The sequence below is a fragment of the Aulonocara stuartgranti genome (assembly GCF_965226115.1).
Source record: "Aulonocara stuartgranti genome assembly, chromosome: 18".
In the NCBI taxonomy this organism is placed as follows: domain Eukaryota; kingdom Metazoa; phylum Chordata; class Actinopteri; order Cichliformes; family Cichlidae; genus Aulonocara; species Aulonocara stuartgranti.
Window position 1 is genome coordinate 21,485,097 of NC_138954.1, and position 27,373 is coordinate 21,512,469.

General features: G+C 42.4%; 2 protein-coding genes across 2 annotated transcripts in view; both read left to right on the plus strand.

Annotated features, from left to right (window-relative positions):
• Nucleotides 1-596: 596 nt before the first annotated feature.
• On the plus strand, nucleotides 597-4,233 carry ticam1 (TIR domain containing adaptor molecule 1). Its single transcript, XM_082512173.1, has 2 exons — nucleotides 597-676; nucleotides 1,132-4,233. The coding sequence occupies exon 2, from the start codon at nucleotides 1,263-1,265 to the stop codon at nucleotides 2,907-2,909; it is 1,647 nt and encodes a 548-aa protein (XP_082368299.1). The 5' UTR covers nucleotides 597-676; nucleotides 1,132-1,262; the 3' UTR covers nucleotides 2,910-4,233.
• A 1,193-nt stretch (nucleotides 4,234-5,426) lies between these two features.
• Nucleotides 5,427-27,373, plus strand: part of camsap2b (calmodulin regulated spectrin-associated protein family, member 2b) — a 34,692-nt gene continuing 12,745 nt past the window's right edge. The window contains exons 1-4 of the mRNA XM_082512567.1: nucleotides 5,427-6,128; nucleotides 10,677-10,936; nucleotides 17,901-18,080; nucleotides 22,506-22,592. Of these exons, the coding sequence (XP_082368693.1) occupies nucleotides 5,762-6,128; nucleotides 10,677-10,936; nucleotides 17,901-18,080; nucleotides 22,506-22,592 (894 nt within the window). The 5' untranslated portion in view covers nucleotides 5,427-5,761. The remainder of the gene's footprint in view (nucleotides 6,129-10,676; nucleotides 10,937-17,900; nucleotides 18,081-22,505; nucleotides 22,593-27,373) is intronic.

Consider the following 27,373-nt stretch of genomic DNA (forward strand, 5'->3'; position numbering starts at 1 on the left):
TGTGTGTGTGTGTGTGTGTGTGTGTGTGTGTGCTATGTGTCTTATTCCATAAAGAAACTGAAATTCCAGCCTTGAGATATTTAAGGAAGGCATAAAAACCACACTTCCTATAGAGTCACATTAATCCTTCAGAAATGGTTACGTGCAGTAAACAACTCTCTGCACTCAGAACAGAGAGGCTCTGTGTCTGCGCTGCATTGAAGGACTTGATCTTGGTTTTCAGTGTGCCTGGTGTGACCCCACCCCTGGTAAATACAGGGTTGGAGGTTTCCTCTGAGGATAAAAATACACTTGCCTCTCAGCCGAGAGGGGAAAATGCCAGAATTCCTCCTCTCTTGTACGCCCATTGTGCTTAAGACTTCCACACTTCCCCGCAAGAAGAGATCTTTTTTTCTTTGTCTTCTTGGCAGATGCAAACTATATGAAAAAGTTACCATACTATATGAAAATACATGTTAAAGTGTTAAATGTTTACATTATAAATAGAGTCTCTTAAGGACGGTACAGCTCTGTAATATGGAGAACCCACGGGAGAGCTGTAGTCTCAGTTGGAATTGAGGCTTCTTCCTGCTTCAGTCTTTTGTCCCTCTTGAGCTCCTGTACTTCGCAAGCTGTGACATCATCAGTATGTCCTCCAAAATTACTTCAGGCTGGCAGAGGCCTACAACTTCAGCAGGTACGTTCACTGGAAAAGTTTAGTGTAGAAGTTTGAGGAGACTTATTGAGGCTAGGGTTATTCTGAGGAATCATCGGTCTCTCAGAGCCTTGTTTTTGGATTTTAAGATAAAAAAGTTTCTATCTGAAAACTTAACTGAAGCAGAAAAGCACTCTTTGGGACTTCCTTATTCTGAGCTAGAAACACACACATAGCTCAGTCATAGCTTTTGGAACATGATGCTGGTCCTGATTTCCATTGTTTTAGTCCAAAATGATCAGATGAAAGTTTATTTTACCTCTACAGAACATAATCCAAAGAGGAATAATGAAAGATCACAAGAGGGAGACAAAATGCTACGCTTGATGTATTAAAATTCATTGAAGTTACTTTTTGAATACAGTTGAAGCACATCATGTTGTGACCACGTGTTAGCTCTGTGATTTCTGACACGTTTTCTTCTTTTATGCCTAAAGAAAGAGGAACATACAGGAAACGGCACTTCTTCAGCAACTCAAGTCCCTGAAGAACTGAGAATGGTTATGCTCGACAGTCACATGTGATCCCATCGACTTTGTTACACGCTGGCTCACAGGTGAAGTTGAAAATGAGTCTCGAGAGCCGAGCCAACCATGGGACAGGACTGAGGGATGTCTTTGACCTTCTTGTTAAGACACCTTCAGAACGACTCCTTAGTCTGACATTCCAGTTGGGTGACTCTCCTGAAGATAAAATCATACACGCCTTGTGTCTCATCGTCCTCCACAAGGAGGTGGAAGCTCTCGACAAACTCCAGATGTTGACGGACAGCTCCCTCGCTAAGCATGTGGCCGAGAAGTGTCAGATGAGAGGAGGCAATTTGGAAGATTTTGGATCTCATTGCGGTCTTTTTGAAGCCTTAACGGGAGAATCGTTGGCAGAGCTGGCTCATGTTTTTAAAGTTTTGACAGAGCAGAGGCTGTGTGATCCACTGCTGAGAAATCTGGCATACAAGCGTGCTCTTTCTAGTGACTGCGTAAAAACAAGAAATGGTAATGACCTGGAACTATACAACTATGAATTCCTGGAGGAAGCTAAAAATGTCTGTGGGCCTGAGTGTGCAGAGTGGATGTCCCCCTCCAGTGATCAGAAGGCAGAGCCTGACTCCAATCTTCTCAGTAGTGTGGAAAAATCTCAGGTTTCATCAGCTTCATCTCTTCCCAGCCCCCTCAGTGCAAATCTCCCCTCAATGCCCTCTTACCCTACTCATCTGGAGATAAGTATGCCCTCAACAATCTTGTTTCAAGCACACGGAACCTCTCCAGGGAACCCAGGAAACCCCAAATCGAATCCTCCCGTCCTCAGCGTTAAAGAAAACAGAGCACAAAATGTGACCGAGCCACCTCAGTCATCTGAAGCTCAGCCCACTGGATCTCCTCCATTTGACCCAAAACAAGACTCAAGTAAGTATGGCGCAGCAGCAGCAGCATCACTAGTGAGCAATGAGAGTGACACGAAATCAGACAATCAAACAAAAACGCCAAGTCCTAAACTACCGAAGACGAGTGTTCCTGGAGAAATACATGAAAGCAAAGCTGTGGAAGAAGAGGAAGAAGAAATGTTTTATGCATTTGTTATCTTGCATGCACCGGAAGATTCAGATATGGCCGAAAGCATAAAGGAGAAAATAGAAGCAGTCATTGGTGGTGAATTTGAAGGTGCGACTTTCTCTGACTTTTCCATTGCCGGAAAGACCACTATAAAGAGCATGGAGGACGCCATCAACAACTCAGCCTTCACCCTGCTGCTGCTTACCCGCAACTTCAACACTTGCATGCTGGATCTAAAGGCGAACGCTGCCCTCGTCAACTCTATAAGCAAGGCACATAAATACAACACTGTGATCCCTCTGCTGCCACGAGAGAACTGCATGCCCAAACAGGATATGCCTATGGTGCTGCAGGGAGTGAATCCACTTGAAGAGAGAAAGAACTTTGAGAAAAAGATCCAAAAGTCATTGTTGCCTGCAAAAATTAAAAAACAGAGATGGATCTGGAAACAGGAGAAAGCTCAGAAACAGACAATGAAGCATTTAAATAAAATAAGCAATCTGACAATCTCAGTAGAACCAAACCTTCGACCAGGGCCCCCGACGGCTGCGTGGCACCCACAGCCAAACATTCATATTGAAAATGCTAACTACATTATGATTGGTAACGACTCTCGAATGAATGTGGATTTGGGTGGAAATGCAAACAGGGAGGATTCCAATTAAACAAAGGGGGAGCAGTGAAGCTGGACATTTTATGGCACGTGTGGCATCAGTTTATATGCTGAGAATGAAAGAAGTATTCATGTTTTTCCTGAACACTAAAGTGTTAAAGCTGTAACGACCACTATGAGGAATTTATTTGCTGTAGTTTACGTCAGTGCAATCAAACCTGTCAGCGAAAGAAATCCCAATAGAGCAGCAAAAGAGCCATTAAGTACATGAAAACAGTGTAGTAGTGATAAAGTATGCTGAACAGAGCAAGGGCCATTTTATGGTATAATTGGCATAGGAGTGCCATCTACTGACTAATAAGAGAGGCTTCCTTTTTAACCTCTTCAGCTGTATGAGCTCTTTGCAGACACTAGGGTGCAGCACTCTTACACACTTCTCATCCATTCCCATGACTGCAGTCATCTTGCATAGTCACTGTCCAAAAAGTAATTTTAATATAATTTCCATATTCATCTCAAGTGCTGATTTGAGTATGGCCAAATGTAATCAGTTCAATTCAATTCAGTTTTACTTATATAGCGCCAAAACACAACAACAGCCGCCTCGAGGTGCTTTATACAGTAAGGTAAAGACCCTACAATAACAGAGAGAAAACCCCAACAATCAGACGACCCCCTCTGAGGAAGTACTTGGTGACTGCAAGAAGAAAAAGCAGAACCAGGCTCAGGGAAGGGCAGCCACCTGCAGGACTGGTTGGTGGGGAGGGGAGGAAATTGCTGTGTAAACTTTGGAACAGATGTGTAACATTTGGATGATGATTAAGTTGAAATGAAGGGGAAAAATGCAACAAGAAGCAACTTGTTGACAAACGGTGATTGGTTGGAAAGATGATTTTAAAGAACTTGCTGATCGGGTCATATTCATGTCAAAACAAACTACCAGGGAAAACTTTTAAAACCTTTCAAAAGAAACGTACATTTCCAGATGTCTTTTTAGTTCTGCTGATTCTTCTTCTTCTTCTTTTTTTTTTTTTTTATAGATTTACTGTTAGTGTCATTGATATTTCATTTAAGTTCTCCTTGTGTGTCACATTTTCTGATGTAATATCAAACGGTTTACTGATGGTGATGATGATGATGTCTTTGTCAAACACATTTGTGCTTTATTTCATGGTACTTTTGTCTTCTGTGACTGATCCTCAGTCTCAGTTGCTAAGAAAGCATCTCAAGTTGTTATGACCTGAACTTCTGTCATGTAAGAATTTTAGTCCGTAAGCTTTGAACTACTGACATACTTCAGAAGGTTATGAGAAACATTTGCTTTTTGCACTTTATTGTGATATAAATTTATTTTAAATAAATTGAAGATAATGATAGTTCTCACATCATTTCCACACAGTCAAAGTCAAAATGTTGATTATTAGCATGTGAGTTGTGTCGCATCACGTATATTCACCGGGCACTGAAATCTAATGCAGCATTTCTGCTATTAATTCTATTTATATGTTCTCTATTTTCAGTTTTCAAACAAAATGTTGAAAAGCTGATAATTCTTCTTGGCGTTTATTATGAGGCAGCAGACGTTGGTGGTGGTGTACTGGGACTGTCTTCTTTCTTCTGTACAATATTGTCAAAGTTATGAGCATCCTGTCTCAGAGTGATGCTGAAAAACCCACATTTCCTCCAGGCTGGATTATTGTAATTTCTTATTACTGTGAGGTCCCAACAACAATCATCCAGCTGGTTTCAAATGTAAGTAAGAGTGCTGACAGAAACTAGAAAGAGAGATCGTATGCTTTTCATGTTAGGATCTCTTTATCTGCCTTTGTATATCCAGAGGTAGCTTTGAAGTCCCTCTCCTCACACACAGAGTCCTGAATGGTCTGAAGGTCACATATCTTAAAGATGCCATTCTATCACGTAAGTCTAATAGAGCACTTTGCTTTCAGACTGTGGGCTTACCTGTGGTTCCTCGAGTTTCTAAAAGTAGAATGGGAGGCAAAGACTTAAGCTTTCAGGCTGCCATGGAATCAGCTCCCAGTTTGGACCTGAGGCTCTGTATGTTGCCTGAGAATACTTGGGTATGTGGACTGGAGAAGCAACAGATCAATCCACTGACCTTTCAATTGTTAGATGACCCAATCTACCCACTGAGCCAACTGAGAAGAAGCCCAGAGCCTTCTTCTGATTATAAATTTTCTTCCACATCACATTGTCAGGTTTCTGTGTACATTTTGTAAGGATGCCAACAGTATGTAACATGATACTATGTCTGTAGCGACAGACGGTCGTACTATAACATCACACTGTGGGAGACTCTGTGCGCACCACTGATTGAATATTTTAAGCACATTTTTGAGGTGGGATGCTACTAATTCTGTCCTCATCTCCTAACACTTCAGTGAACTGCGGATCGCCTCACAGCATTAGGAGAACATGTTGAACTAGCTGGAAGTGTATTTCTCCTTGGAAACAACATCTGGGATTTAGTTAACTCCACCTTGGTTTATATTACACTGTGGCGACTCCTGTCAGGACTGAGCAGACTGGGTGGGTGGATCGCGCGTGCGCAGTGCGCTCCATCCTCCGATCAGTGCGGCAGGAAAAGCGCAGGGGAGACGCCGCCGAGATACAGAGGGTGAGAAAACAGTTAGGAAAGGGGAAAAAAGAAGAAGGAGAGCGGCATGAACACCAACAGCCAACTCGGTGTGACCGGGGAAGTGCCCCGTGGTGCCGGGCTCTAGCGCTCCTCCCGTGCCACACAGCTGCTCCGTTATGTCGGGAGACCGGAGGATAGTAATGTCAGGGAATGGAGGAAATCTTCAGAAATCCTGCCACTAAACTGCGCCGTGCTGCCAGGGTTTAAGGCTATCACGGAAACGTAACGCTGAGGATGGAGCTCATATGAACCGAGGGGCGCCGTTTCATTTCCAACTCGTCGTGCTCTCAGAAACCAGGCCAAAGTTGTTGGGTTTTTTTCCCCCCTTTGATTCTTTTCGGGTTTTTTTGGGAGAAGGAAATTTTGGTGCATTGAATTCCTCTGGACGGGATGTTATCCGCAGTCAGGAGGAACTCCTGCAGACTGAGCCTCCAGCAGCAGCAGTAAAGCAGCGGGTCCCTCACAGTGAAACAATGGGAGATGCGGCAGATGACAGAGGGATGAGACGGACCTTCATCGTCCCTGCCATCAAGAGCTTCGATCACTACGACTTCACCAGGGCCAAGATATCATGCAGTCTGACGTGGCTGGTGGCCAAGGCTTTCGGCTCGGGTAGGTGGTGCCTCGCTCCTCCTTTCCCTTTTTTTTAATTTATTTTTTGGATGAGAATAGTGGAAAACGCTGTTAAGATAATTATCTAACGTGTAATAATAAGGCCTGCTGTCGTGTCGGACCAGAGGGTGTGCAAGTGAGACTGTTTTGTAAACAGCATCCTGTAATCAGACTCTCACTGTGACAGACAAACACAATTAAACCTCGTTATTAGGGCAAGAAATCTTCCCATTATTTCCCATTCAAAGTCCTATTTAACCGCACACTAACCTGGAGTCTATATGAAGGCTTAAACTAGCTGGAGCCCATAATAATGTCTCTCCTGGTTACATTAGGCTGGGTTTCTAAAGTCAGTCCATATGTCATATCAGCCTCACTGTATCCCTCCACTATTGGTTCAGGATTATTGGTTTAACCTTTTGCCGACCTGCTGCTAATTATTCCCAATAGCAGAAGTCAGGTTGGACAGATCGGATCAGCTTCTGCTCATAACTTCAGTTTAGGACTGTAACTTGTTGGTATATTAAGAGAATAATAGTTTGGTCTTAAAAGAAAAAAAAAATCAAAATACTCCCCGGAAGAATGGATTATAAATAAAATGCACACGTGCATTTATTCACATGCATAAAATATGATCATTGAAGTAATCAGTGGGCTGAACCAAGCACAGACTCTTCTGCTTTGGCTAATTGTGTTTTTAATAATGGCAAACTTGCTTTTCTCTACATCAGGCCATCTGATAAATGTTGACCAATGATTATTAAACCCAAAGTTTGTGCCGAAACTTTAATTTTATCATTACATAAAGTGAAGAAAAATGGCAAAGAACCCATAAACACATGAGTTTCATCACATTTACTTAGTGGAAAAAACATTTAAATGATTACAATGAAGTTTTTTCATATCTCCTCCTGAAATGATTCTGTGTGTCTAACAGCTGCTTAGAGCTCACAGGTTCCAGGCAGCCCAGTGTTAGCTGTAGCTTCTTCTGTCATGGTGGTGTTTTCATGTGGATCTCTGTCTGTATATGTGACAGCATGTGTGTGTACCTCAGCGTTAGCCTGTCTCTTGTACTCTGTGAAACATCTCGGCCTCATAAAGACGGAGCAATTCCAGCGTCGTCTGAGCCCAGAGGTTCATCCAGCTGTTAATGAAGTCTTTCAACATCTGCGTGGACACTACACAGACAGACAATGAGGCAGACCTCATTGATCTTACAGCGTTTACCAATGTGAGCACTACGTTACTTTTCTTCAGCCTCAGGAGCAATGACATGGTGGAGAGACATGCAGGATAGTAGCGTGTGAGAAGGCCAAGCTTGGTTGTGCAGGACCCTGCGGCTGTTGCAGCATGCTGCTGCTGCCACTTTGGTGGGGTTTTTTTCTCCCTCCGTGCCTCCGGTGACACAGTTTCAGCTCCCAGCACCGGCGAGAACTGTGGCCCAATTCATAACCGGTCCTCAGAGTCCTGTTTGGCCTAGATAGGAAGCATGAGCTATGGCTTGAGTCCGGTGGTGCTCAGTGGGAACAGCTCTGTGCCCATCAGTTTAAAGTTTGTGCCCCAACTTCAGAGAAATGGATCTGCATGCCATATATGTGTCTAAATATATACAACCCTGAAAATCTATCCTTTTTAAAGCTGCGGACTGATATCACATGAGCTGAAAAGATCAGCAACAGAGTTTGTGATTAGTGTGTGTGTGTGAAATAAACAATAAACTTTTGAGAGCTCCACGTTGGCATCAGATGAACTTAAAACAACAAAGGTCGCCTGAGTTTTTCAGCAGCACGGCCACAGTGCTAACTATTAATAGAATAGAGTATTCAAGGATGTTCTGGATAACGAGAAGCACCGAGTTTGGTTCTCTAGGTGCTCGTGGTTGTTACTGGCCTTTAGTTGACCTTATTTTAGGTGCTCCAGTGTAAATGCGCTCCCCAGCTACTACATCAGAAACTTAATGATATCTGACGTGTAACGAGCGGAGTTGTTGAGACCATAGATATTAGACTTACATCTACCACATCGACAGGAACATAACGTGAGTGTTCTTGGTGCTCCATGTCTGGTAGCTTATGCATTCACCAACAGTTTTCAAACAAGATGTCAGTGTTGTTTTCACACAAATGACCAAAGAAGTCTTTAAAGGTTTAAAGGGACTACTAATAATCAAGATGAGCACTAAACTAGACCCAGTAAAACTAATATGTATTCTATTTAAACATAGAGCTCTAAGGCAGCAGATATAAACGCTGCTGAGCGGTAATCCCAGAGGTCTCCAGGGGAGCAGTCTTCTCCATGTGGACTTCCTGTGGCAGCTACTTCCTGTCTGTTTCCTCTTTGATGGCCAACACAAAGGAGAGAGTTTTTACTTGACCAGGCAAATTTTCATGAACTCTACAAAAGCGGGGCTCTTCGTCCTAGCCTGCTCTAGCTCCTTGTTTAATTGTTTTATTGACCTTTAAGTGTAAAAGGTCATGTGATTTCTTTAGGACTTTAAAGTGACACAGAAAGCATTATTATCCAAGATCGTTGTCACAGCTCTTTGTGTGGAGTGCAGCTAAACAGTTCCAACAAAAGTGTAACTATCAGACACCAAAGTCGCAGCGATGTGAGCTCCTCTGTGCTAATCAACTTTATACTTCTTATAAAAACTCGACTGATTTTTGAACGCTGAGGCTGGATGCAGGAGGGCTTGTTATGGAGCCGTTTAACATCTGCCTGTTGCTTTAAATATCTCTTTTCATCACCCGCTGTCGAAGCACAGGGAGGCTTGTGCTAACCACAGCCACTGGAAAACTGCTGAGGTTTGATCACAAGCCTAATAAGAGTTTTTTTCCCTGCACTGAGCTTTACATATTTGATTTTTTTTTAAAGTTGTTTGGTAAAGCTTTTTCTTCCACACGGTTTTTCTTGTTTCGAAGAGGAAAGCTGTACCTTTAAGATGGATTCCTTCAGTGTCCTTTGTTTTCCTCAGGGTGATTCAGACGCAGGCAGAGAGGAAATGACCCTACACACCAGGAATACACGCGTATTGAAGCACACAGTCTTTTAAAAGTGTGTCACACACATTCTTATACAGGCGTCTTGTCTGAAAGTCATGCCTGTGGGATGGAAGTTCATATGCGCAGTATGTATGTCATTCAGTGATAGATTAATGACTAGTTCAGCTGTGAGTCACAACCTGTGGTTAACAACAGCATAGTAGGATGAAAAGGATCCGGAGTGAGTGACTTCTAGAAGCTGTTTTGTGTGTGTGTCTGTTTCTGTTTGGCTATTTTCTTCAAATCAGATTTACAGGATGAGGTAACAGGATTAGAAGGTGCTTCATGCTTTGTAACACACACTTCCACCAACACTAACACAGGCTCTGAATTGGACATGCAGTAGACCTCCTGACATGTGTTGATTACATTCTGAAAGTTTGTGAGTGTCTGTGTGTTAGAGTGTAGCGAATTGTAGCAAAGACGGGAAAAGCAGAGCGTAAAATTCAGGTTTCATTTTTATTATCTGTTTGATTCTCTGTGTGATTGTTTCTTAGCATTGATGCCTTCGGGAGTGTTCAAATCCTTCGTGGCGTAGATTCAACAAGGTTAAAGGTGAAAGTTGGACAGAAACGTTCCTCAGATTTTGCTCCATGTTGACACAATAGCGTCACACAGTTGTTCGCTGCACATCCATGATGTGAATCTCCAGTTCCAGCACATTCTGAAGGCGCTCTGTTGGGCAGAGAACTGGTGACTGTGGAGGTCGTTTGAGTACAGTGAGGTCATTGTCGTGTTCAAGAAGCCAGTTTGAGATGATTTGAGTTTTGTTATCGTGCTGGAAACAGTCGTCAGACGATGGGTTCACTGTGGTCAAAAGAGCCTCGTTCAGGGTCTCTTAAATCAACTTTCTTCCCCATTCGGGTGCTCGGACCATGTCTGCATGGCTAAATGCATTGAGTTGCTGCCATTATTGCATATTTGTGTTAACGAGCAGTTGAACAGGTGTGCCTAATGAAGTAGCAGGTGAGTGTTTTTGTGGCCACAGTGTTGAGTTTGGCATGTTGTCCATCATCATCTTGTTTTTTGGGTTAGCAAGGCACATCCGTAGCCTGCATGGGTGCATCGCACAGAAGCAGAGCTACTAGGTATTCACTATTTAAAAAAAACAAACCTGGAGCACAGACTTCCTGAATGGCCTGTTAGTAAAATGAACCACATGGGACACTATAATTTGTGAAGCACTGACACAGAACAGAGAGAGCTGAGAGGTCCTGTTCAGTGAGCGTCATTAGCAGACAGCTAGTAGCTCCAGTCACCTGTTTCCAAGCCCACCTGTCTCTGTAGGTGGCTATGGTCTTAATTATATTAGCATAATATAATTTAAATGAGTAAGATCTGTGGAAATAAAAGGAAATAACCGTCCCGTGCAGCTTCATGAAGACCAAAACTGAATTTGATTTGTTTATTTCTGCTGTAAAAGTAGAATGGTCTCAAGTGGCCATATGAGGAACTGCAGGTGCGAACTTTGACCTGTCTCATTTTCTGTTTCTGTATTACCCCTCAGATGCAGTGCCAGAGGAGCTGGCTGAGCCTTTCTACAGGGACCAATACAACCAGGAGCACCTGAAGCCTCCGGTCGCCTGCCTGCTTCAGTCTGCAGAGCTCTACTGCCGGGCGGGAAGCCTGATCCTCCGCAGCGATGCTGTCAAACCGTTACTGGGACACAATGCTGTCATTCAGGCGCTGGCCCAGAAAGGCCTGTACGTCACAGACAAGGACAGACTGGTCACAGAGAGGGATCTGACCAGCACACCCATAAACATGGTGAGTGGAGATGTTTTTGGCAGAATGCCTGAATGAGTTCAGTGAAAAAGTAGGTGACACAGAAGGATTTCTCTGCCTCAATGAGCATTTATTCGTTAGATGTTTTTCATGAGCGTGGACAGCGACGTCTTTTGGATTTCAAAGCATGTGTGGATTCACATTTAAAATCCAAAGATCCCGGTATGGTATTATCCGTGTAGGCGTTATGTGTGAAATGTGTGATGACCAGTGTTGGTCAAGTTGCTTGAAAAAAGTAATCAATAACTAATTACTGATTACTTCCCCAAAAGTAATTAATTACTTAGTTACTTTTTAAAAACACGATTTACAACCTGAATAGGTGATAAAGCGATAGATCTTTCAGCCCAATTCTACTTTTTCTGCATAATCCATCATACAAAATGTAATCAAATGGAAAAGTCTCTTTTTAAAACTTGTTTTATTAGTTTTAATCTTTTAACTTCATGCATCAAGCAGAAATTAAATTATATGCAACATTCTCTGACTGGAAGAAATTTGTTTAATATTTAAACCTATTTTCTGCACATTCCAGCACATAAAATAAAATATTTTTTGTGTGTTTACACTCAGTCTTTCAAATAGATGCAAGTAAAACACAGCAGAAAATAAATAAAATAATAAAAGACTCAGTGGTCCTGTTGCTCTATTTTCACCTGTAAAGCAGGAGTAGGGTAGGCGGAGGTTTACCCTGGTGCAGAGTTTCTCTGTGAGTTTCCCATTACGTCGTTGCGCACTCGGTGCTTGCTCGGAAGTTTAGGGGTTTTTTTCGCTGTAAAAAGAAGTTTTCTTCCCACGCACAGCGGACGCTAATGTTTTTGTCACTTTTTATGGAATCAAACTCAAAGTAAGGTCAGTACTTCCACGCTTTAAACGCTGCATGCTCATACTCTCTCCCGCACTCTATATATTATCCATTGCTGATCTGCACACAGCTGTTGTCACGAACGTCACACTCGCTTACATCACTGTCATGAGACATTCTCGCAAAAAATCACGGTTTTAGTAACGCAGTAACGCAGCGTTCCTACGGGAAAGTAACTGTAATCTAATTACCGTTTTTGCGATAGTAATCCCTTACTTTACTCGCTACTTGAAAAAAGTAATCAGATTACAGTAACGCGTTATAAGTAACAAATAAGGCGTTACTGCCCATCTCTGGTGACGACATCAATTAAATCTCTGCAAATGTACGCATGTGCTCACATGTATCATACTTTGTTTATAGTGACTGTTTACTCACATATTTTCACAAATCCTTTAGAAAATGTTCAAACAGCACAGAAACAGTGCCGGCGTTTCCCAGACCCCAATTTATTTTCAAATTGTTTGGTTTATCTGACAAAATTTCCAAAACTATTCACAACAGAGAAACCTGCAAACCCTCACTGCTCACTTTGAGGAAGTGGAAGCAGAAATGTGTGACTTTAAACATCATTTTAATCAATTAACCAGACAGCAGCTTTATTTGATTACACAGTTAGAAATAATTATACTGGCACATGACCGTGGCTGTTACTGTGTGCTTTGCTGTGTGCCAACCTCATGTGGAATACGTATGAGTCGTACTGTTAAACCATCCTCACAGATCTGTCTTCTTGCAAGTAAAACAACGGCTAATGATGGGTTTCCTATAGCAAACTGTTCCTCACTGTTTAGCCACTGAATACAGCGCAAACTTGACTCAGGTCACCTCACTAAGAGATATTACACGTATAGTCGTGTGCTGTCAAAACTACATTCTGGACTGGATGGAAAACATTACAGTGTAGCGGCGTTACGTCATCGAATAAAAGCTCATTGTGAGGTTTGCGTAAAACATGTCAGAAAATGGTAAATTTAAATAAAAAAAAAACGCCCTGAGGTGAGTGTAGTTGTCATTTGATGCTATATAACTGAAATTGAATTGAAATTGAAAAAACTACTTGGCTTACTAGCTAACCGATGTCGTCTAATTGGTTGTTGGTCCAATCAAAGCAATGGTGGAACAAAACAAAGATGATCAGTTTGCTGTCGTATAAAACAGTCAGACCAGATTTCTCTCTCTCTCAAATAAAAAAAAGGCTTCATCTTTGCTTGAAATATAATTGAAACAGTTACAGTAACTATTGATAATTTCCGATTGATCTACAAATTGATTGTCTCATATAAAGCCGTAATAATGTTGTCACCTTTTACAAGCTGTGAGAGGAGCTCACAATAGTGTATTTTGCTTTAGTTCTGATAGGATGGTGAGTTGATGCCTGCAGATCTACACACACTGCTAACACATGCACGGCTGGAGCCCGGGCACTTCTGCTGACGCCAAAAGGTGTCTGCATTGCAGTGCACCGTTTCCTTCTCCTCCCTCCCTCTCTCTCTCCACCCCTCTCCATCCTTCTTCCACCTTCACTCCCTCGGCCTCTCTCAGCGTTTCTCGTCTTTCTCTGTCTTTGCGTCACGTTAACTCTACTTAATGCGTGAAATTAAGCCAGAAATGATTTTCTCCTGAATTTTGGTGCAGTTAGCACTTTTCATTAAGCCTGCCTGTGCCGCTGCATTTTTCTCAGGCTGTAGCTGAATTTTATTAGCCCTCATTTTCAGCTCCAAGAGGTAATTCAAAGTTACGCAGCCAATTGAATTTTCGTGTCTGGGTTTGGTTGTACTCTTTGCCTCCTTCAGCACGTGAGTGAGGTTTTCTTGAAGGTTGCCGCAGCGCTAAATGACCCCATGTCCTTGCACACCTGTAGAAGTGCACATAAGGACCGGCGTGTGTCCACACGCCTCCGTCTTTGTGTGCTTCAGGTGATTTAGTGACAGTCGTTAAGTAAACAAATGGAGCCCATCGACTCTCTAACTCATCGACCTTCATTTGTCTGACGCGCCGGCAGGCTATTAGTTAATCTCTCTGGTCTTATTGTTACTCTGTGTCCTTGTGATTTCATTAGATTGCCTCTGCAAAGCAGAGGATCTGTATGTATTTATGGACTCAGCAGGATCATTTCGGTCACACTAGAGTTGAGGCTTTTCATTTTGGGTTATGGTATATCTGCAGAGAAAATGATGAGCTCATGGTTTTCTCAGTGCTGTGCTACAGAAGAATAACTCATGTCAGGAGAGGGAGGAGGAAGGGAGGGGAGCGTGGCAGTTTGTCAGAGACCGAATGGATATATAGAGAGAGCGAGAGGAAAAAGTGGGGGAGATGTAGTTTGGCGGCTGCCATTTGGTTGCTGTCCAGGAGGAAAAGCAGGAAAGTAGAGCAAGAAAAGAGGGGAAAGGGTGAGTGTGGGAAGAGCTTTGGAAAAGATGTGAAGGAGGTATTGCCTTTCTGGCGGTCATGAGGACACGTGTGTGCCAGAGTATGTGTGGAAAAGGCCCCGTGTTAATATGGCCATCTGGAAAGACGGGAGAGGAGGAGGAGGGGGGGGGGGAAGGGGGGCATGACGGAGGAGGAGAGGAGCGGCATACGTGGGGAAGAGGGAGGGTTAGAGGAGAGGAGGGAGGAAGACGTGATGTGCACTACTGCAGCACTGTGGAGGGTGGGGCTCACACTGAGTCAAAGAACGTCTGGCGCACAAATTAGAGCTCCTTTAATTGCCCGTCTTCAAATTCACACCTCCGTGGAGCAGATGGAGTCAGATGTCCGGTGGCGTGTACAAGGCCTGCTTTATTTTCTCATTCCTCTTTGACTCGTCGCCCTCAGTGTTAAAACACTGAAACGAGAAAGTGACAAATGAGAGAGTGAGAGACGGAGCCTGAGCAGTAACTGATTTTTCTCTGCAGAGGGGCGTGTATCCCTCCATCAGCTCTCTGTTGAATAACGCAGAAAAATTTGGAGATTTTTGCAGATGTTTGCAAAAGAAAGACGGCTATCAGTCTCCACATCTGGGTAGAGGCAGGCGTGTAGGTGTAAAGTTGTGCAGTACAACCACTTGCGGGGCTCAGATGTCCCTGCACTTGTGATGACTTTTATTGTCTGTTTGCTTGGCTGTATTTTGTGCTTTACTATAAATGCCTTTGATCAGGGACACACGCACGCACACAGCTGTGGGAATGAATACCGATGAATTCCTGTTAGAAAATGTGCACGAGTGTACTGCAGCGCTTTACATGACAGGCGTCTGCCATCTCCACAGCCTTATAAGGCGTGTCTGTCACCGTGAGTGCTTTCTGTGCACAGACACGCACCACAAAGGTCTTTGTGGAGGCATAATAGATGGCACATGGCTCTTAAAATCTTGTTGTATTATCAACAGTAGCGTCTTTTTCCCCTGTGGATATCTGACCAGTCTGTAAATATGTAAGCAGCGACTGAAAACTGCCCGTCCTGCTCATCCTCATCTTTCAGGCTCACACTTTTATGTTCATCCCCATTACTCCAACATACATGCACATGGACATCGTGGACTATAATTTCTGCACAGGCTATTATTCTTGCAGCATTAGTGGGCACTCAGACAAAAAACCAGCCCTGCTTTAAAACAATGTTAAGTGGCTGTGTAGGTGCGAGCACATTGTGTCAGGTACTCTCTAGTGCACTTTGAGTACCGGAGCCATTCATTTGAATTGAATGTCAAACACTGCAGTGGGTTTTACTGGATACAACTCAGGATTTTACAAGTCTGGAAAGTTATCAGGGCAGCGCGCTACTATCTTTCATCGCTCAGGCTGCAGGGTAAACAGCAGAAATTGCCCTTCATCTAATCTGCCAGGAATGTGCCTGTGTGGACCTATGGTGGTACTGCTGTGTGTACTGTAAAGACTCTGAAAACCACTGGAGGGGTTAGCTGTTACAAAGCTAAAATATATAGAAGAGAAAAAGTTGGGTCAAACGCACTGCACTGAGACTTAACTTTTTTTGTGTTTTTTGGACTTTTACGATTTTAGTTTTTTCTATTTTCTGGTGTTTTCTTAAGTTACAGTCCTCTCAGGGCCACCATACTTTTGCCATGGCGAGGCTTCCATCCGTCCATTTAACAGGTTACTGTCAGTAACTTTGTTTTACTTTGACCCACAAAGTCAGTGGAAAACAGAATTGTTTCCCATCCACGGTGGGAGGGACTTAATTAGCTTCTGTTTCTCTGCATAGACCACAGAGCTGCTTCAGTATGGGCAGTCTTACATTACCATAAAGAATAAAGAGAGCTACAGTAACTGTTGTCTGTCCTACCAGGTTACAGAGAGTTATGTGCCTTAACTAATGTTCTCCATAAAATATGACAAATAAAATGCTGGATGTCAGTGCTTTTTTTTTTTCCTGATATAAAAAAAATGTCAGCTTAAAAACATCCTTATTTAAAAAATGAACATAAGTGATTTGTCACAATCATTTAAATTCATGTGGCTTCTCTGCTCAGAGCCCTGCACACACTCATGCACACACCTACCCAAGCCTCTAACCAATATTAAAGATTTAGTAGTTTTATGTAAATGACTTAAGAAAAGCTTCAATCACAGAAAAAGCTCAGCGAGTTTCATTTAAATCACGGTATTTCACTCTTTAGCTTCGCTCTAAGCTGCTTGGCGTCTCTCTCCGTTCGTCTGTCCAGCCGTCAGCCAGACGTCCTGCAGCACATCTGGAGGAGAATGCACACAATGTCAGACATCTGGCAATATCCTGAAGCTGCAAGAATTGAAAACAGTGTCTGTCTGCAGACGTTTTCATAAACAGCTCAATAAGTTTGGTAAGAATCATAAATTGGAGCTGTCCAAACAATCCTGGGCACCTGTGTAATGCGCTGCAGGTGAAACCAGCCACCATCCTCAGACGCACCAGCTTACACAACATATTTGTTTATATAAACAACTTAATAACTGATGTTTGTCAAGTCATGGTAAGCGTGAGAACCTGCTGCTTCTTCTGTTTTTCTGTTTGTTTGCATAGCTTCTGGTTTTGATGTGTTGGTTGGGGTTGGGATTCATATTAAATAATAAATTAACTAACTCAAGAACAGAGCTTACACTGGATAAGTATGAGCACTTGGTCTACATAACAGTATTTAATGTGTGCAACGTAAGCACAGCTAACTTGAGTAGCATTTACTCACATCAGGTACAGCTGATCAAAGCATCTCAGCACGTATTTCCATGAGGTCAGAGCTCATTTTACTCCTGCACCTCTCTGCATGTTTAGACTGGCAGGACGACATGCCGTGATGACTCGGAGCACCAGTGGAAGTGTAAACTCATAGCGCTGAAGCAGGAGTTTGTTTCTTTGGAAAAGACTTGGTCACACTGGCTGTTGCATGTGGCTCTGTGGTTATGAATAGAGGCCTGTGCTAGACACAGCGCCTCACTGCTTGTTTTTGTCAGTTTGAGTCACTTCGATCATGGAGCTCCAGATTTTAGATGGTTGTTTAGTTAGGCTGGACGCACAGAGCAATGCTGAGGGAAGCAGCAGGCAAATATGCTTACACACATACACACACACACATATATATACAATGTTTTTGACTGTAGGGTGACAGGAAAGGGAAGGGGAGGTCTGTTGGTCTGACCGGCCTGGAATGGGACTAGGAAGGCTGGGAGAATGTCAAGCTTTGTGTAGGTGTTGATGTTGCTTTTTTACAACCACTCAGATAAAGCCAATGACTCAAAATTGGACGAAATGTGCCTAATAGGAAAAAAATAAGTATTTTTTTTTCCAGCGTTTAACAGTGAAGCAGTTTTACATGGCTTAAGGCAAGACGGATGGTGATCAGAAGGCAGCTGAGCAGCTGGTCTGGTTGGACAGACTGTGTGAAAGTGAGGTGGATTTTTTAAAAAACAAATGTGCCATTTATATAAATTACTTTCATGGTTTGTTTTTTTCCCCACACTCTTTTTGGCAACTTTGCATGTAAAAATTCCCAGTTGTCAGTCTGTTGCTTTTGGGAAAACCTTTCAAAGAAAAAGATAAAATAAAAATTTCAAATCTGTAGCTGACTTTGCCTTTTTAACTTGATCTGGCTGCTGTGTGTCTGTGCAGAGTTCCCACCTGGCGCTCATAGACACCCTGATGATGGCGTACACCGTAGAGATGGTGAGCGTGGAGAGGGTGATGTCCTGCATCAACAGGTACTCCACAGCCGAACCATCGAACGGCGACGGACGCATCCAGGAGCTGCCTTACGACACAGAGGATGCAGTCACCACCTGGATCAACAAGGTACTCGTATACACAAACACAGGGAGATGTTGTCTCCACGAGCTAAATTAAGCCTTGAGCCGTTTACCAAGGTGGCTTTTTATCGTTTCACTCTACTTACTTTGTTCTCTGGATTTAGTAGACACTCAAGCTCCTGGAAAGTGTGTCAGTTCTTAATTCCTCCACTGTTTGTAAGAAATCTAATATGTTTGCAAGAGGAGAAGATGGAAAAACTGGCACCGTGCACATGTGATAATGCCAGAGAGATTCCCAGTCTCTGTTAAAGCAGGATTAGGAAGAATAGTTGTACCTCAGTGGGGCTTTAAAGCCTGTAAAGCCCCACTGAGGTACGACTATTCTAACCTTGTAGACTGTATATAAAAGAGTGACAGAGCCAGCGTGATGGTGGTTAGTAAGTCCAGTTGTGAAGCCTCAATCTGAGCATTTTTCACTGATGTTTTGAAATCGGATGTGATAAGCAAATAAGCAAATGATGGATCATAGAGTAGCCATTTCTTTCTGCTTTGTTCTCCTCTTTCACTGCAATCCGGAGCATAATTTAGAAAACAAGCTTTGTTGTGTTCAGTGAGTCTTATAAGTAGCAGTTGTCACTATGAGCTCACCAGGAAAATATCTGCTGAAGTCACAGGGCGGATTTCTATAAAACCGAACTTCTTTCTTCAGTCAGAGGAGGCGCCACCTGCTGACCACCTAATGAATACAGGTTAAAAGAGCTTTCACATTGGCTTCAACTTTCAGATCTCCATCCATCTTCTACATACAGTCAGTATTTTTAACAACTTGATAGTAGTCTCACCTGTTTCAGCTAAACTACGACCGATACAGGTTTGTTTTTGTTTTTTTAAACCAATACTGATACTGATTTGGTGATATAAAAATCTAATATTCAAAAATATTGCATGATGTTACTCTTCACTTCAGACATAAACATGAACAGATTTCCTAAAACTTGTTTGCACTCTGCCTAACTTTGCTGAGAAGTAGTGCCCTCTGGTGTACAAACTACGCAACAACAACACTCGTAACATCTGAAGGGTGTTTCTCCAGTCTTTACTTAATTTTTTTAAATTTTCATTCATAGGCTGTTCTTGCTGTCAGAAAGAGAGGCTGGGCTTGGATTACAAAGGTCAAACTGAAAACACAGAACGTCAGCCAGACTTTGTTTATTGATTGCAAATCAGCGTTAAAGTTCCCACAATTGGAAGCTGCAGTGGCTCAGGAGGTAGAGCATGTAATCTGCTAATCAGAAGGTTGGTGGATGGATCCCCGGCTCTTCCAGTCTACATCCCAAAGTGCCGTTGGGAAAGACACTGAACCCCAAATTGCTCCTGATCCATCAGAGTGTGATTGCGTGTGTGATACTTAGAAAGTGCTTAAGGCATAGAATAAAGGGCTGTATGTGTGAGTGTGAATGAAGCGGGTGGTAAAAGCACTTTGAATGCTCAGAAAAGAAAAGCACTAATAAGTACCACTCCATTTACCATGTGCAATCTCTCTTACTGTTTCTCTCAGCATTACAGTTTCAGGATGGTTCTGGCCTGTGGAGAGACAATCAAAGCTAATGGTAACATTAGCATTACAGCTGCAGGACGCACTAAAACAAAGATTTTCTCATTGTTGTGGAACATCACATATCAAAAGTCAATTTAATCTAACTGGTCTTCAGCTCTTCGAATGACTGCCAGACTCTTGAGTTTGGTTTTACATCCATGCACAAACCAGCGTTTGTGCATGTGGCTGAGAGATTTTAGATCCTACAGTGTTAAACTTCAAATTACCAAAAAAAGAATAAATAAATTACACAGGCACGAGTGGGCTGTGCTGGGAGCATGGCTGTGTGTTAGCAGATTGCAAAAAATGACCTTATTAATACCCTTTTTATTTAATCTTTTTGGGGTGCCATGCAGAGGGTTCTCTGGCAAAGGGTAAAACTTAACTCTGGGGTCAATCCACCACCTGGATCCAGCTGAAAGCACTAACACGTACCCAACATGAACCCCGTTAACTCCAGCCAACTGTGTAAATTAGAAGGTTAAGCACATTCCTGGAGGGAAATTACACTCACAAAGCTTGTTCACTTAAAATTGTGTATTAAAGAGTGAGCCAACACTTTACGGTCCATCTCAACGAAAGGCCGACAAATAAGCACCAAAATAATAAGAAACATCCATAGTTCAACAAAAAAACTACAGTTTCCAGGAATACAAACAACACAGTATTTCAGTTTGATGCAATTCAAATTAAACAACTAGGGAAGTTTTACTCTTTACCAGGGAACCTTCTGGCTAGCACCCCAAAAATATAAAACAAAAAGAAAGAAGGTAATTCTTAAGTATTTGGAGACTTTCACAGTATTTGCAGTGACTATTTATATTAAAAATCCATTCAAATTTACCTTCAAGATGACAGCAGTTTGATCTCTGTTATTGCAGCGCTTTTAAAGATTGCTTGGTCACATTAAGTGGTTTTTACTGTCCTTGATGAGTGTTTGAGGAGTAAGCTGAGTGTGAAACAGCCTCATCTCAAAGATGAATTCCTTTCTTTCTCCTTGAAATAATAAAACAAGCCTCAGTACAGAGTTCATCAAATGTAAGATCTTCTTATCATCAGCCATAATCCTTTCTGGAAGAACTCATGTGCTGTCTGCTTCAAGGCCAAAGACGGAAAGATGCACACTTTGCAGGATTTATTTACAGATACACACTTGGTAAAACATTGACGATTGTGTCTCTGCATAGCCCCGAGGCGTGGCACGCAATGGCGGGGGGGAATGGCTGATGTGACCATGTGTATCCTCTGAAAACAATAAAAACAAACCTTTAAACCTGTGCTTGCATCAGAATTTAGCCGAGTTCTGTATATTGGTTCGATGGTATATTTATACACTGAACAAAAATATAAACGCAACACTTTTGTTTTTGCTCCCATTCCCCATGGGATGGACGTAGAGACCTAAAATTCATTCCAGATACACAATATAACCATCCCTCCTAAACAGTGGTCACAAATCAGTCCAAATGTGTGGTAGTGGGCACATCTGCTATATTGAGATAATCCATCCCACCTCACAGGTGTGCCACATCAGGATGCTGATCTGACATCATGAGTAGTGCACAGGTGTACCTCAGACTGCCTACAACAAGGCCACCCTGGAATGTGCAGTTTTGACTCACAGCAAAATGCCACAGATGCCACAAGCAATGAGGGAGCGTGCAATTGGCATGCTGACAGCAGGAATGTCAACCAGATCTGTCGCCCGTGCATTGAATGTTCATTTCTCAACCATAAGCCGTCTCCACAGGCGTTTCAGAGAATATGGCAGCACATCCAACCGGCCTCACAACCGCAGACCTCGTGTAACCACACCAGCCCAGGACCTCCACATCCAGCAGGTTCACCTCCAAGATCGTCTGAGACCAGCCACCCAGACAGCTGCTGGAACAATTGGTTTGCACAACCAAACAATTTCTGCACAGACTGTCAGAAACCGTCTCAGGGACGCTCAACTGCATGCCCGTCGTCCTCATCGGGGTCTTGACCTGACTCCAGCTCGTCGCCGTAACAGACTTGTGTGGGCAAATGCTCACATTCGATGGCGTCTGGCACGTTGGAGAGGTGTGCGCTTCACGGATGAATCATGGTTCACATTGTTCAGGGCAGATGGCAGCTGAAAATGTCCCAGTTCTTGCATGGCCAGCATACTCACCGGACATGTCACCCATTGAGCACGTTCGGGATGTGCTTGACCGGCGTATACGACAGCGTGTACCAGTTCCCACGAATATCCAACAACCTCGCACAGCCATTGAAGTGGAGTGGACCAACATTCCACAGGCCACAATTGACAATCTGATAGACTCCATGCGACGATGTGTTGCACTGCATGAGGCAAATGGTGGTCACACCAGATACTGACCGGTTCTGGGTCCCCAGACCCCCAATAGTGCAAAAAACTGCACATTCCAGGGTGGCCTTTTGTTGTGGGCAGTCTGAGGTACACCTGTGCACTACTCATGATGTCAGATCAGCATCCTGATGTGGCACACCTGTGAGGTGGGATGGATTATCTCAATATGGCAGATGTGCCCACTACCACACATTTGGACTGATTTGTGACCACTGTTTGGGAGGGATGGTTATATTGTGTATCTGGAATGAATTTTAGGTCTCTACGTCCATCCCATGGGGAATGGGAGCAAAAACAAAAGTGTTGCGTTTATATTTTTGTTCAGTGTATTTAGCTTCAGTCGTTGATGGGTGGAGGTGGTGGTGACAAACAATCTTCTGTTTGATGTGTGCCTTCTTACTATCACCGCCGGTTTTTCAAGTCTTCAGCACAGACTCACTATTCACTTTCAGTGTGCACCAGATGCTCGTCTGACTTTTGACCTCGTTGCCTTTCTCGTTCCTTCTCTTTCTCTGAAGGTAAATGAACACCTGAGGGACATCCTTGTAGAGGAGCAGAAGTTGAGAGAGGCTTCACTGCAGGAGTCAAACGCCACAGCGCTTAAAGTAAGAACGCACGCATAGACTGAAATAAAAAATTCCACGAATGATCCAAATAACAGGGTGTTCAACGACCTGCTGATGCCTGTGCTATAAAACTCCTGTTATTAGAACTGCAAACATGGGGAGACTGTTAGCTCTTTTTATCAGCACCTCTAAATGAAACAACAGATTGTAGTTTTTTTTTATTTTATCCTTGTTCCAGCGTTTTACTTTACACACAGAGTTGCATAAATCTTCCAATCTACGGTAACTTCCAGCAGCAAAGTAAATGAGAAATTTGTATGCAGGTGTTGCAAAAAAGAAAAGAAAATCTATTAAATCTAGAGATGGACCGAACCGATATTACGTATCGGTATCGGTCCGATACTGACGTAAATTACTGGATTGGATATCGGAGAGAAATAAAAAATGTCATCCGATCCATTAAATATCAAAAAAGCACCTCACAAAACTTGCACGTTGGAGCAGTGTGCTCACGTGATAGAGCGGCTGTGTGTATTTGTAGCTTCGCTACCAAACCGGCATTTCATCTCCGATGAAGTTATCCCAGAGAGAAGTAAAGCAAGTGTGTAAGTTCATCTCTGAATGTTTGTAAAGCATTCCCGCATTAAGCTTAACAACCGATATATGGAGCGACGGCCTCTTCTCTCCCCCTCCCTCTCCTGTTGCTACTTCAATCATGAAACTGCTTAATGATCAGCTGATCGGCTTTTCTGTCGCGAGTCCGTCTCTCTTCTTTGTTTTTGGCCCACTTCTCACCAGAAAGAGGAAACCAGCGGCTGAACAACAGCAGCACGTTTAACCTTGATAAGCTGTTGTTAGAATTTATTTAATATTACTTTCTACACCAGGATCTTTTTCTACGCAGCTGACGGCTGGTAACTGTGCAGGGGCGGATCTAGCAAAGTTTAGCCAGGGGGACTGATAGGGCATGAACAGGGAAAAGGGGGCACAAAGACATACTTTTCTTTCTTATTCTCATTTAAAATGTCTAGCTTTTAATAAATAATTATCTTAATCTCACACCCAAAGTTTTAATCTTATGTAAAATATATAGAAGTCCATTACTGTATATAGTAACTGTTAAGTCTAATGTAACCTAGTAAGCTATACTACTTTTTCCTTTGGGAAGGTACCATCTGTGCAGTCTGCAGTTCTGTAGAAGAAAGATGTTGAATCTATTTAAATATTGTAGAAAAATAATTTATTTCTGTGCATTTTTTTTCCACACTGCATCAAATTAAAGTTGATTATGTCGATTAAGCATCATGAGGTGGAGGGTGGTTCCCTATTTTTTTTTTTTTTTTTTTTTTTGGGAGTTTGCAACCCTATTAGTTCGGTTGCTTAATATTTCTGCTAAGTACTCTTTCAAATACCAGAATAGGAAGGATGGTGCAAGTTTAAGTTTATTAGATTGATCAGTTTTGCTGAACTATGAAATATTTTGGGTGCAGTTCATTTTTTACATACAGGTATAACAGAATAGCTTTAGTGTTGTTGTTTATTTAAACTCAAGTATGAACTTATACAAAATGCAGCAAGATATTAAAAAAAACAATTTTATTGATTTAAAAACACTATATCGGATTCATATCGGTATTGACCGATATCCAAATTTATGGTATCTGTATCGGACTTAAAAAAGTGGTATTGTGCCATCTCTAATTAAATCTATTTTTGAATTCTTTCAATTACTTCTCATTTTATCACCAATCGCGTTCATATTATTGGATTTTAAACGTGTGGAGATACACACACACACACACACACACACACACACACACACACACACACACACACACACACACACACACACACACACATGCAGTCACATGCAGCTCAGTACACGGGGCTCTGTGAATCAGAGGAACAGATGAGCTCAGTCTCAGACCAGCTGCAGAGAAATGTTGGCAAGAGTTGCCACACTGCTGTTAAAGGAGACAAAGAAATGTGCGGGGAAGCCAACGAGAGAAAGGGTGACAGACACAGGGGTGGAAAAAAACAAGAGAGAGAAAAAGAGGGAGGAGGGATAATCAGAGATGGAGGAAAGGGAGAAATGACACCACAGTGAGAGACACTCAGGAACTTTGTCAGCTGTAGCAGAAGAGAGGCAGTGTCATCCTGCAGGCCTCGTAGTTATGCAACGCTTCGAGCCAGTCTACTGGCACAAACACACTGCAGTCAGATACCGTCCTCTGCTGCTCACTCAACCGTGAAGCTACAGTGCGGTGCTTTGTCGGGCCTCGAGTTCTAAAACGGGCACAAGATGGCGAACGTTTAAAAATGGAAAAAAAGATTTTTATCTCACCAAGATGGAGTACAAACGGGGGAGGGGGGATCACTTGTGTCAGGTGGAAATGATTAGCTATACTCTAACTCAGAGAGGTAAACACTGATTGAATGGAGTGAAAGGACTAATTTCAGAGATGCAATTCAAGGAACATGCCTTTGTTTAGGATCTAGAATCTTCTCCAGGCCTGTGTGCCTCTGTGAGGAATGTTGGTCAGAGCCCAAAACTTAGAAATGGAAGTTGATGCTGACAGCAGAGAAAGTGTAGTGTCCTCTAAAGCTAGTGGGGTACATCATCTGGGAAACATGAATGTCTTTTTCCAGCAACCCACAGAACTGACAGATAGTTAGCCCAGGTAACAGACACAAAATGTTGATTTGACCTCTTTCATGCAGTGAATTAAAGGGGCATTCATACAGGAAGTGAGTAAGCTGCAGTGACAGGATGTTTAATACCTTAGGTTACCTAGGCAACCGGAGTATGGAATGTCCACCAGCAGCGAGTGAATCACTTCCTGAGTGGACACCTTAACTCTAAAACATGCTCACAGGTTAGTTCAGCAGCCCAACAGTAACAGTATCTTCTTATTAGATATTTGTTAGCGATTCACACAAATATGAACCTTTATAATGGCCGCACACGGAAAGTGAGGGCATCGTCAGAGTCGGCTGGATTCCTCCTCTGGGGAGCATGAATGTGCGGTGCACCCACAAAGTTACACTGCAGTTCACAGCTGAAAACACACAGTGTCGTGGATGAACCTGTTCGCAGGCAACAGGTCGTAAGTTTCCTGCACAGTGTCACTGTGAGTGTGTTTCCTCATATGGAGCAGAATTAACTGGCTCTTCAAAGAACTGCAGGACGTCACGAGTGGTTAAGTCAGTTAGACGAGAGCTTTTATCTGCTGTGGGAGTTTCTTGGCACGTTTTCTATTGCTTACTGTCTGTTTTGTGTTAATATAGTGACAGAGAGAGAGATCAGTGCCTATCTGCGATTGCGCTGTGGTAACACACGCGGGGTGTGTGACCTATCAAGGCTTTGTTAAAACAAGTTAGAACAAAGGAAGACTACAGCCTTTTTAAGGTTTTGAGAAATAGCTGGACGCTCAGTCAGTCAGCTGCTTTCCTCCATGCTCCATCACACAGCTCTGTCTTTGCAGTGTCAGAGAGATAGAAGTCTATTCACTTATTAGGATTTTTTACATGTACACACACACTGTGCAAACACACACTCTCACACCAGAGGATGAGCACAAGACACTTCTCAGTGGGGCTTGTTTATTCTAGGATTGTGTGAAAAGTCGTTAACTATGGTCTTATGACCAAGCACTCAGCGTTTCTTTGTGTGGACTGAGACTTTAGGTCTTAATCGTATTATTGAGCAGAAAGTTAGAAAACACACAATGTTGGATCGTTACACAAGATTTAGGATCTTAGTTGCAAAAATTAGGTCATGTTTGTGGCTCTGTAAAGTATTTTTAGCTTTAGGTTTCGAGTGCTTATTAGTTTGCAGCTTGTGTCAATAACTTTTCAAAAGGCTGCATTAAGTTTAATGGAACAAACTGAGAAGACAGGCCAAGAAATGAGGGATTAGACTTTGGATGCAGATCTGACTTTGAAACAGGCTTGTGCACATTTAAACTACAATTAAGTGTAAAATAAAACTGCAAGTCCTGCCTGAGCACAAATGGACTGGGAAGATCAAATCTGCAGTTAGTCTGGGGACCATGAATGAATATGACAAACTCGCTGACTGTTTTTATTTTGCCCAATTAGTTATTCCCATTAGCTCTCTGTACATTGTGTTAATAACTCATTTGCAATTGAAAAGGAGCTGAAATTAGGCAATAAACATTATATCTAAATACTAAAAATATAAATCACCTTGAACCTAAACTACAGCCTTCTATCTCAAAACACGTTGCTGTGTAGTATTTGTGACTTTGTGTGGTCTCTTTATGTATGGTACACATTATGATTACATTTACTTATTATAAATAAACATCCTCACTGACATTAATCCAGTTACATTACTTAAAGACACAGTAGGCTTTTTGACTAAGAGGAATAATTGTTTATTTTGATGATTGTGATTTATTGGTAAGGTACACTGCTAAAAAAAAAAACACCTACAGTTGATTGAATGAATGAGAATTATGCAAAATTGGAACATAAGGCGCTTGAAGCCAGTCGTTTAAGAAATACTTGGCAGCGGGTTGGTTGAGCAATCTGACTCTTGTCACACCTATGAAACATAGACAGACCCAGACAGCTGTGACCTTATTGGCCAGTAGCTTCTCAGGGGTTGCTGATTGGTTCAAACCAACTTTGTTTGGTTACAGATGCTTAAATTAAACTAGCTTAAAGTTGTAATAATGCAGGTAAATAATACTTAAATTTTTTATTTGTATTAAATCACAAGAAATGGAGTGCAGCAAAAATAAGTGGTGTAAATAAAGTTCAGGGTCATATGTACCCATATGGAAAAGATGTAT